The 12,652-nt window shown below is 36.1% G+C and overlaps 1 protein-coding gene across 2 annotated transcripts in view; it reads left to right on the forward strand.

The window, feature by feature from the left end:
• Positions 1–12,652, forward strand: part of fastkd1 (FASTK mitochondrial RNA regulator 1) — a 34,770-nt gene that overhangs the window by 14,208 nt on the left and 7,910 nt on the right. For both annotated transcript variants that reach the window (XM_087265807.1, NM_205629.2), the window contains 7 exon segments: positions 309–707; positions 1,608–1,718; positions 3,028–3,159; positions 5,296–5,782; positions 8,278–8,392; positions 8,479–8,607; positions 11,471–11,602. In XM_087265807.1, the coding sequence (XP_087121933.1) occupies positions 309–707; positions 1,608–1,718; positions 3,028–3,159; positions 5,296–5,782; positions 8,278–8,392; positions 8,479–8,607; positions 11,471–11,602 (1,505 nt within the window).

Consider the following 12,652-nt stretch of genomic DNA (forward strand, 5'->3'; position numbering starts at 1 on the left):
ATGGTAAATGACTCACAAAATGCTTTTCATTCCTATTAGATCCCCTTTTTAAAATGATCAGTCCAGAAGGTGGCGCTGATCAACAGCAGGATTAGTTCAAAGATGTTAAAAGCAAGTAAAACAGATTAAAACTATCATTTCAAAGCTCTCCAAATGTGACTCTTTATACGCATCAAGTTGCCGACCCGATGTTCTTAGCATTCTCCTTACGCGTACATGCAAAGCATAATGGGTAATTCTGCATTCTAAGAAATAGGTCTATAGTACAGCCAAAAATACCAGTGATTTATCTCATGTCCCCCTTCCAGAGTCCTCACACCACTGATGGTCAGTATCTACGCCCTGGTGTCGCCTCAACTGCGTGATTCAATAATTAAAAGAGCAGACACCCTATTGGACCAGATGGACCCGTTTCGCTTCAATAACCCCAGACGAGTGGTGCAGTTCTTCAAAAACAGCAGATACATCCACAAACCCCTGCTGGACAAATGCAATCAGCTCTTCCTACAGAACATTGATCATCTGGACACGGATGCCATCGGTATCATTATGGGACTGTATCACACATTGCAGTACAGTAGCAGTTATTTTAAGGTGGCTGTGAAACAGAGACTGATGGAGCTGATGGATGGAAAAACTGATCCGGATGTTTTCACCAAACTTTTCTCTTATTTGGGACCCATAGCAGGGCAAGGGGTCAGAGAGGAGTGAGTATGGAGAATAATTATTATTTAATTAACAGTTTTTGTTATCTTTATTTAGCATTTTTTGTCACACTTTACAATAAGGTTTCATTAGTTATGTATTTACCAACACAAACTAAGTGCGAACAATATTTGTGCAGCATTTATTATTCATAGATCAACATTTACTAATGTATTATCAACATCTAAAGTCATGCTGCTGTGAGTTAACATGAACTAACAATTAATGACTGTATTTTTATTAACTAATGTTAGCGAACATAAACAAATACTGTAATAAATGCATTGTTCATTGTTTAATAATAATAATAATAGTAATAATAATTCTTTACATTTATATAGCAGTTTTCTGGGCACTCAAAAAGGGGGGAATCTCTTCATCCACCACCAGTCTGCAGCATCCACCTGGATGATGCGACGGCAGCCTTATTGAGCCAGACCAAACACCACACACCAGCTGATTGGTGGAGAGTGATGAAGCCCATTATGATATGGGGAGGGTTAGGAGGCCATGATTGGCCAGGATGACAGGGTTAAACCCCACTACAAAGGACATCCTGGGATTTTTAACAACCACAGAGAGTCGAGCCCTCAGTTTAACAGCACTATAATGCAGTATAGAGTACTATAGAGTCCCCGTCGCTATACTGGGGCATTATTACCCACACAGACCGCAGGTTGGGCGTCCCCTGCTGGCCTCACTAACACCACTTACGGCAACAACAATCTAGCTTTCACATGTGGTCTCCCATCCGTGTACTGACCTGGCGCAGCCCTGCTTAGCTTCAGTGGGCGACCATGTGAGAGTTGCAGAGAACGAGCTGCCAGTTTTTAATATAGACAAGACAACAGTATATAGATAAATAAAGAACTGTGATCTGATTGTTTTGATTGGTCCTGCAGGTTAGAGAGGACTGCGCTTCTATTGGCTGATGAGCTGAATTCCCAGCAGGCTTTAGTTGTGCTGGAGGCCATGGAGGATATGCAGTGCAGGAACCTTCAGCTGATCAACAAGTAAGTCAATTCAACTCAATTGAACATTGATAATTCAACATGCATCCCATAATTTCAGACAATCAATTCATTTGCTGTTCCAAAATTTTGGTTCAGTTATAAAAAAAAACTGTTTATACTTTAATTCCGCAAGAATGTATTAAATTGATTAAAAGTGAAAGCAAAGATATGTAGTTTACAATTTACAATAAATGCTGATTTTTTGTAATCAATCAACTTTTTGTCAAATTGTCAATTTTTTTAACCCGTTTTCACACAATATTAGGCAGCACAACTGTTTATAGCATTGATGATGATGATCATGATGATGATGATGATAATAATAATAATTATTAACAACAATAATAAAAATAATAAACAGCCTATTCTCTTTGACCTGATTGCATTTTTAAAGCTTGTATTGTGTTCTATTGTTTATTGTGTTTTTATTTGAATTGATTGTTTTAGTTGTCCTGTACGGTGACCTTGAGTGTCATGAAAGGCGCCTTTAAATAAAATGCATTATTATTATTATTATTAATAATAACAATAGTGGTAGTAGTTTTTTTTTTTTAGACCAATATTATATCTTAACCCCATTAAAGTGCTAAAACTTCTACCCTAAACTCACAACAGGACTTTATTTAACTTCTATTATCATAAATTAAATTATAAGGTCATTTTAGCTGCTGTCAGTGTTAAAGCTGGTTTATACTTCTGCGTCGAGTGATCGTCCCGATTCACTTGTAAACACTCGCTCAATCGAGCTCACGGCTCTCAGCACCACCCACACTCATCAGCGCTACCAAGCTGACCAATCGTAGAGCTTGTGCTATGAATCGTTACAACGTGTTTGCAACATTTTTTGAGAGGTGTGCATCAGCCACGGCGAGAGGAATGCAACCATGCAAAGGCTGCGCTGGATCAAACGCGTGTGCTTGAGGCAGAAGTATAAATCAGTGTTTAAGACTGTAGAGTGTTTTTGCAAAGAGAGTTACAGACTCTATAATACATGAATTATAGGGTCAATTTAGCTGCCGTCAGTGGTTTTAGACACTTATGATCTTTGTATGTTTTTACAAAGAGAGTTACAGACTCTATAATACATGAATTATAGGGTCATTTTAGCTACCGTTAGTGGTTTTGGACACTTATGATCTTTGTATGTTTTTACAAAGAGAGTTACATACTCTATAATATATGAATTATAGTGTCATTTTAGCTATCGTCAGTGGTTTTGGACACTTAAGTCCTTTGTGTGTTTTTGCAAAGACAGTTACATACTCTATAATGTCCAGATTGAAAATTTTACGTGTTTTTTTTCTGACAGGATGGAGTCGGTACTTTACAAAAATCTGGAAACCTATCGGCCACTGGAAATCACTCGAATTACTCAAGCGCTTGTCCTGCTGCACTGCCAGAATCCCGACATCCTCTCCAGACTGAAAACCAAACTGCTTCAGTGAGTGTTTCCAAAACCACAGAGATCTGTTTAGTCACTAGCCCCTTTCACACATACAGACCTTTTCTGAAAATTACAGGCAATTTTCCAGAAAGGGATCATGTCTGAACAGGCCCTTTTTGAAAATACAGATAAATTAATTCCGGCAATTTTCCGGAAAGAGAAGTTGTAACATTACCGGTAATTTGCCGGAATGCTGCGCTGTGTGAACAGAGAAGGAAGATTGCCGGAAAGATTGGGTTAATGCTTAAAACGTGCTGACTTGAAACGTCTACTCCAGCCAATCAGAACATTCAGACGCATTCACATCCATGCTTATAAATATAAAAGCCTTTGAATATTTTTCCAGACACATTCAGCTGCAAGTTGTTAGTCAGATAACGTATATGTTCCTTCTTAATGCCAACTGTGTAAAAAATATTGGTAAAATGCTTATGTTAAACTGCTGTTTGTTTACCTTTAAGCTCTGCTTTAGTTGCTTGACGCGTGTGCATGTGAACACATAGCACACACACACACACACACACACGCATATTATGAATATCTCGACATCTGAAAGTGTTCCTCTATATGTTTTCATCAAAGTTGTTCCCAAAAATTGTCCTTGCACTCATTGTGGAAACGTAGCCCCACGGACGTTTCTGCGGACCGGGAGATACGTCTTGGGAGGTACGTATTCGAGCGTTTTTTGTTCTCGCGGATCCGCGAGAGGCCGCTGTGCGTGCTTTTTCACGTCTCGGGCACCTCTCGGGAGCGCGCGCCGTTCGCGCCCGCTCTGTTCTCGTGCGAAAAGCCGCCGGATCGGCCGACCCGGCCGCCCTCCTCTTCCTCCTCCTCCTCCTTCCCTAAACCCAAGCGACGGTTTGCAAAAGCCGTCCAGAAAAAAAAAAAAAAGCAAAAGCCCTCGTCTTCGATTTCGACCGCGTTTTCAGATCCCGCCGCATTCTCGCCCTTATTTTTCGGATTCTGTTTTTCATCTTACCTGATTTCTGGAACCGCTGTTCCCCGAACTCGATCCTGGTCGTCGTCCCCGCGGCCGGCTCCTCCTCCTCAGGGGCCTCCGCTCCGCCGACGCAACGCTGTGAGCTAAGTGGACAAACTGGTTGCATCGGGAAAGCCCTCCACACGCAGGTGAGCCGTCGGCCGGCGAGCGCGAAGAGGAGGAGCGGAGCAGCGCCACACCGGCCTGCCTGCAGCGTTCGCTTGAAAAAAACTAAACGCGGCCGTACGTACCTCCGGTCACTTAAATCGCGTGTCTCCAGAAACGTCCGCGGGGCTACGTTTCCAGAATGAGCTTGGGTTGAACAAATCTTTTCATAAATCTTTTTCTACACAGAATATAGTTCCTCTCAGATTTTTTCTCTCAGTAAAATTAATTTTAATAGTTTAATTTTAAAGAATATAGAATGGAAGATGCTTTCAGCATAATTTAGCAATGGGGGCGAATTGCAAATCAGTTTTGTCCAAGATCCAGTGAATAGATAAAGAATAAAAGAGGCCCCAATGCTGAGCCTTGACGAACACCAGCTATCTTTTATATATACAGTTGAAGTCAGAATTATTAGCCCCTCTGTTTATTTTTTTCCTCAATTTCTGTTTAACGGAGAGATTTATTCAACACATTTTCAAACAAAATAGTTTTAATAACTTATTTCTAATAACTGATTCATTTTATCTTTGCCGTGATGACAGTAAATAATATTTGACCAGATATTTTTTAAGACACTTCTATACAGCTTAAATTGACATTTGAAGGCTTAACTAGGCAGGTTAGGGTAATTAGGCAAGTTATTGTATAACAATGGTTTGTTCTGTAGACTATCAAAAAAAAAATAAAGCTTAAAGGGGCTAATAGTTTTGACCTTAAAATCGTTCTTACAAAATTAAAAAACGCTTTTATTCTAGCCAGAACAAAACAAACAAGACTTTCTCCAGAAGAAAAAATATTATCAGACATACTGTGAAAATTTCCCTGCTCTGTTAAACATAGTTTGGGAAATATTTAAAATTAATAATTCTATTTTAATATAATTCTAATTTCAACTGTATAAAACATGTTCTGTAAACCTAATGCATGTAAAAATGTCATAATAGGGCATTTATAATAACACACCATTTCTGTCTTTCGTCTAATAGTCACCTACAAAGCAGCGTGTACCCTTTTGAGGTGACTGTGCTAATTAGGGTTCTTTCCATGCTCCCCTCCCGCCGTCTTGACGAAGGCGTCCTGTCCCGAGTGAATGCTGTTCTCCCACAGTGCAGCCTCAACAACCTCAACACCTACTCTATTGTTGTGGCCAAATGGATTCGCAATGACCCTTCATATAGGATAAACACCCCTAGCAGGTACGTTCAGCTGCTCCAGACCCTGAACCGTTGTGGACGAGAGCGACTGAAACATTTCCAGCGTCTAGATGGGGTTTTGGAGGAGCTGAAGTTCATGTCGGGGGAATGGTTCGAGGAGATGCTGCTGGAGAAATCGATTGTCACTATGCAGAAAATGATCGATCAGATATCCTGGACTAACGTGCAGGAGCTGGCCATTTATCTGACCAGGACTAACTACTTGTGTACTGCCCTGCTGGACCGCATCGCTAGTGTGACCGTTGAAAATATCGACAAGGTGGGAGTCTTGATTGTTTTTTTATACTTTAATTCTTATTTAGGAAAGAAATAAAAAATACAATAACATTGTAACTTAAATGTGACTGGGCACATATTTCAATACAGGTAACATTAACAAATATATATAACGATACAGTTTACACAGTGTAAAGGCAAAGGCATAATCCATTTCTCCCAGTATTGCAGGTATTTGTCCATTTGTTGTCTTAACGAAAAAGTCATCGTCTTTAATCATTTATCAGTTTTAATCATTTATGTTGTGTGTGTGTGTGTGTGTGTGTGTGTGTGTGTGTGTGTGTGTGTGTATGTATATATATATATATATATATATATATATATATATATATATATATATATATATATATATATATATATATATATATATATATATAAACACACACACACACACACACACACACACACACACACACACACACACACATATATACACTCACCGGCCACTTTATTAGGTACACCTGTCTAACCGCTTATTAACGCAAATCAAATCAAATCAGCCAATTTCATGACTGCAACTCAATGCATTTTGGGTGCCAATTCTGTCAGCTAAGAACGGGAAACTGAGGCTACAATTCGCACAGGCTCTGAAGACTGGAAAAACGTTGCCTGGTCTGATGAGTCTCGATTTGGATGGTAGGGTCAGAATTTGGCGTCAACAACATGAAAGCATGGATCCATCCTGCCTTGTATTAATGGTTTGGCTGGTGATGATGGTTGTGTAATTGTGTATGGGATATTGTTTTGGTAGGCTTTGGGCCCATTAGTACCAATTGAACATCGCGTCAACGCCACAACCTACCATGTCCATCCATTTTTGACCACAGTGGACCTATCTTGTAAAGGCTACTTCTAGCAGGATAACCCATGTCATAAACCTGAATCATCTCAGATTGGTTTCTTGAACATGTCAATGAGTTCACTGTACTCAAATGGCCTCCAAAGTCACCAGTTCTCAATCCAATAGAGCACCTTTGGGATGTGGTGGAACAGGAGATTCGCATCATGGATGTGCAGCTGACAAATCTGCAGCAACTGTGTGATGCTGTCAATATGGTCATGATCATGTCAGTATGGACCAAAATCTCTGAGGAATATTTCCAGTGCCTTGTTGAATCTATGCCATGAAGGATTAAGGCAGTTCTGAAGGCAACAGGGGGTCTCCAACCCTACTAGTAAGGTGTACCTAATAAAGTGGCCTGTATATATATATATATGTATATATATATATATATGTATATATATATGTATATATATATATATATATATATATATATATGTATATATATATATATATATATATATATATATATATATATATATATATGTATATATATATATATATATATGTATATATATATATATATATATGTATATATATATATATATATATATATATATATATATATATATATATATATATATATATATATGTATATATAATTATGTATATATAATTTACATAAGGTTTATTTTTGTTTTCGTAGGGTTTCATTATTATTATTATTTGCTGTTTATTTTTACAATTTTAGTTCATTTTTAATTTCAATTTGGCTTTTTAGTGCTTGAATTCAGTTTTAAGGTTAAGTAGTAAGCTTAAATAGGATTAACAACTTATATTAATATACACATTTATATTAATTATGTTGATTTAATTGTATTTGTAGTGTTAGTTAATATGTTAAGTGCTCTTTTATTAAGGGTATATAAGGTTAACTTTTATATTAAGTTTTACAAAGGTAATTTTATGCTATTTAATATGTTAAACTATTTGTATTGTGTGCGTGTGTGTGCGCGCGTGCGTGCGTGTGTGCGCGTGTCAGATGTGTAATTGCGTATTTTAAAGTTTTATCTATTGATTGTTTCAGTTTAATTTAATCAAAGTACTTCAAAATAAATGATAAACAAAATGCATATGTGTAATAGAGAAAGGGTATAATAGTTATTGAAGTCAAATAAGATATAATAAATAATAAATAAAATAGCAAAGATTCAAACAATAAGAATAAAAGCAGTAATATTGTAAAGTATTTGTACTTTTTTGTAATATATTTAAATTTTAAATCTTTGTAAAATGTTTTGTTTTCAATATTATTTAAAATGCATATATAAAATAATAAAATATAATATACTATGATATAATATGATATAAAATAATATAATATACTATGATATAATATAATATGATATGATATAATATAATATGATATAATATAATATAATATAATATAATATAATATAATATAATATAATATAATATAATATAATATTATATAATTTAAAATAATATAATATAATATAAAATATTACAATATAATATAATATAATATAATATAAAAGAATATAATATAATTAAAAATAATATAAATAATACAATATAATATAATATAATATAAAATACTATTATATAATATCATATTTTTGGCAGCCTTTAATATAATATATATATTTGTATGTTGGTCTTTATCTTGTGTACAGATTCATTACTCTGATGCATATATCACACTGCTGCCTTATGCTATACTAAACTACGACCCACCAATGGTAGAGGAGTTTTTTGATGCGTGTATTCAACATATCACTCCATATATTGGTAAGCTCCTTCCACTCTGCATTTATAAATGATTTGATTTTAGCCCTGAACGATTCTAACCTGTCGGTTTTTGCCCAATCAAACAGGCTCCTTTGACCCTCACCTGCTGGTTCTGATGGCTCACGCATTGGCGATGGCTGATTACTTTCCAGAGGAGATGATCCGAGAAATATTCAGCGTTGACTTTCTAGCGAAGTTGGATGCCCATCTTGAGAGTATGTCCATTATCGACATTAGATTGCATGTAGTTATGTGCCATATTTGCTGTCTACATTAAGGCAGTAATTGATGATTTGATAAGCACGTTAGCTCATATAGTTGAATTCAGAATTTTAAGCCCTCCTGTAAATTTTCTTTTTCAAATATTTCCCAAATGATGATTAACAGAGCAAGGAATTTTTCACAGTATTTCCTATAATATTTTTTATTCTGGAGAAAGTCTTATTTGTTTTATTTTGGATTGAATAAAAGCAGTTTTAAATGGAAAACAAAAACATTTTATGGTCAATATTATTAGCCCCCTGATATATTATTAACCTTGCCTAATTACCCTAACTTGCCTAATTAACATAGTTAAGCCTTTAAATGTCACTTCAAGCTGAAAACTAGTGTCTTGAATAATAACTAGTCAAATATTAATTACTGTCATCATGACAAAGATAAATTATTAGAAACGAGTTATTAAATCTTCTTTCTGTTAAACAGAAATTGGGAAACAAAATTTACAGGTGGATGTAACCCCTCTGTGAAACCCTGACTAAGGTTGTCATAAAAAATGACAAAAATATGCAATTTCTGTTCATTGCAGTAAATAGTATATTAAACATCAGGTATTGAGATGCAGTACTATATTTACATTTATACTGAAATTTGGTTTTTACAAATAAAGCTTCTGTACCATGCCCAATGGTTTCTGTAAGCCCAATGAACCCTTCACTAAGCCCCGCCCTCCTTAGTTACTGTTGCTACGCCTGTCAAGCTTTTGTCCCTGGCACAGCTTTTTAAATGTGTGTGCACTGGTGTCAGACATTGCCAAAGATATGATGTCATTTTTGGCGAACAGGTGAAATATCCGAGAAAGCCAGATAAAAAGGAACTGCAGTATGCGTTACAGGAGTATATTCACCACAATATATGCCCCTAGCGGAAGCATATATAATGAAAAAAGTGAGGGAGCTAAGACTGAGCCTTGAGGGAGGCCTTGAAGGAAAGCATGTGGCTTCTTCTTTTTTCCTTAGCTTCATTTATCTATTAACTTATTTTCTTATTTTTAAGGATTACTATAGTTATAGTTACTATAGTTATAGTTAGTAAGGGTTACTATACCCATTGCACATTTTTTGTAAAACTTGCCTTTGATTATGGCTGTAAAAGCACATTGTACATTAATTTTGATAACCTTAAACGTGTTACGAAAAAAAAGAAAATAAGCAAATTATTTATAAACCTAAAAAAAGAAATAAACATTATTTATAAACAATTTAATAATATTATTATTATTATTATAATTGTGCAATTTAATGATTTATTAATACACATTTTATTGTTTGATTAATCAGCCTTTTAAAACGTGATTTGAATAAACACATTATAACATGTTTTATTTATTTGTACATTTAAAAATTATTTATAAATGCATTGTTTTATTGATTTAATAAATGACATTTAAAATCTAAATTTAAATAAACAAATCATGTCAATGTTAATTATGTCCATTTATTGTCCATTAATTGTTCATTTAAATTGTTATTCATTTAGACACATTTTATTAAATTGATAATGTGATTCTTCATTTTATTTCTAATGGGCACTCCTGCTCCTCCATAGTTAGGTTGGGTGCTGTCAGCATAGCAGTGATTGTGAATTGCAGACTTTCTGAAAATTGGTTCAAGAGACAGTTATTGGATATAAAAGAGAATAAAAGACAGAGCCTTGGGGAAATCCAGTTATGAAGTATCATTTCTGATCTGTCATTTTTAAGTTGCACAGAAGCAATGCGATCAGAAAGATATGATCTAAAACTAGGACACTCAGGCTGTTTTCCCTGGGTTTTACAGGCACCTGTTTAAGAGTGTCATGCGAGTCGTCATCAAAGGCAGCATTTAGTTTGAGATAAATAAGTATAATCAGCTCTATGACAGTCTTTTATTTTGGAAACAAATGGTGAATATTAAAATAAGATTTTAAGAAATATGACTCATTTGTGATGTTAAAAATGGCATTTTAGAAAACTTTCGGGATTTTTTTCTTGATTTTTTATTTTTTGCATTTCTTAATGCAATCAGTCAAGTATGTAGTATGTAGCCATTGACGTCCTTAGTAGGAAAAAACATACTATGGAAGTCAATGGCTATCAGTTTGCAGCATCCATTTTCTTTTGTGTTCAACAGACGAACGAATCTCAAACAATTTTGTGTGAGTGTGTGTGTGGAGTGAGAGAATTATCCCTTTAATGCACGTTTGCCCATATCTGAATTATTGGCTGTCCTGTTTATATAACGGAGGCCAGTTAGTAAGTGCTGTGCAGGTAAACCTCACTTCTTTGACCTCTAAATGTATTCTGGCGACAAACACTAGAGGTCTTGGTCTTTAGCCTCCTTGTTCGAGCAACCGACTCCCATGCGGAAGGTCGCCAGTTCTATCCCAGCTCAAAGCGGGTTGGGTGGTGTAGGACTGGTGGGGTTACATTGGTGCCGTGACCCGGATGGGAGTAAGGTTTAGGAGGGTGAGTGTAACTGCGTGCTGTGCAGGTAAACCTCACTCCTCTGACCTCTAAAGGTGCTCTAGCAACTGACGCTAGAGGCTATGGTCTTTAGCCTCCTTGTTAGAGCAACTGACTCCCATGCGGAAGGTCGCCGGTTCGATACCAGCTCGGAGCGGGTTGGGTGGTGTCGGACTGGCGGGGTTACATTTACACCTTTTATCTGATGTCTGTGTTTACATTAATTTCTCACCCAAAAAGAATCCATTAATTCACTGTGAGTGCGATGATTGACCCTAGAATTAGATATGGACTTGTTCATTTGTCAGTTTGGATGTGTGTGCTTTAAGTGCTGTTATGTTTCTTATTGCCAACAGCCTTTCCAGAGTCTCAGAACCTGTACATCCGTCTCCGCCTCATGCAGCTGAACCGCGCCGTGTGTCTGGAGTGTCCAGAGTTTCATGTGCCATGGTTTCATGAGCGTTACTGTCAACAGCTGCAGAAGAGAGGTGGGTAAACCATGGCCACTTTTATATAGGATACATTATTTGCCCCTTGTAGAATTTGCTTCTCAATTCTGTTTAACAGAAAGATGATTCATTTCAACACATTTCTAAACATAATACATTTAATAATTAATTTATAATAACTGATTTATTTTATCTTTGCCATGATGACAGTACACAATATTTGACTAGATATTTTTAAAGACACTATTATTCAGCTTAAGGTGACATTTAAAGGCTTAACTAGGTTAATTTAGGGTAATTAGGCAATCAGTAGCTACTTTCCATCTAAAAATGCAAATAAACTTTATGCGCAAAACTGGATTTTTGCATATAAGATGTGCAAATAAAGCAGCGTTTCATCCAACGAGTCAAAGCGAACAAAATTCCTGATTATCTGGCGCCAAATATCAACAGTAAAAACTGAATTTGCTGCAGTAGGAGAAGCTGCATCAATCTTTTCTTTATCTAATAAATGACTTGCACCTTAGAAGGCAAATCTTGACATGCAGTGAACGCGCGGTGGTGTTTAAAGGTGTCAGACGCGGAGCACAGACGCTCTTGATTCTGGAGGTCATTAATAATATGATATCACTAATACTGAAACGGTTCAGGCGTTTTAGAATGACCAGAACAACATTTCAGATGTTTTACAGTGTGCTCAGCCTGCTGGTTTGTCCATTCACACACGTTATCATCACATGATCTCTTATAACAAAATCACATGACCTTTTTTTAATACTCATACTGGAATTTGTTCTGTAAAAGAAATCGCATTAGGACAAGTGGAGTATTCTGATTTTAGTCGCATTAATAAAGTGCAATACAGACCTGTAAACACCTTAATCAAACTATTACATCATGTAGGACTTTTCGCTGCGTTTTGTGTCACACACAATAGACCACACACCCACACACACGCGCAACTGTTCGACACTCTTTGCAACTACCGAGTCAGTGCAGACCACAGACACCTGCATCGTGAAATGCGGAGGTTTTTTTTTCCTTGCATTCAGCATGCGGTATGAACTTTCACTAAAACATCACTCTTCC

This window comes from Danio rerio, chromosome 9, assembly GCF_052040795.2.
Source record: "Danio rerio strain M-AB ecotype USA chromosome 9, GRCz13ab, whole genome shotgun sequence".
Lineage (NCBI taxonomy): Eukaryota > Metazoa > Chordata > Actinopteri > Cypriniformes > Danionidae > Danio > Danio rerio.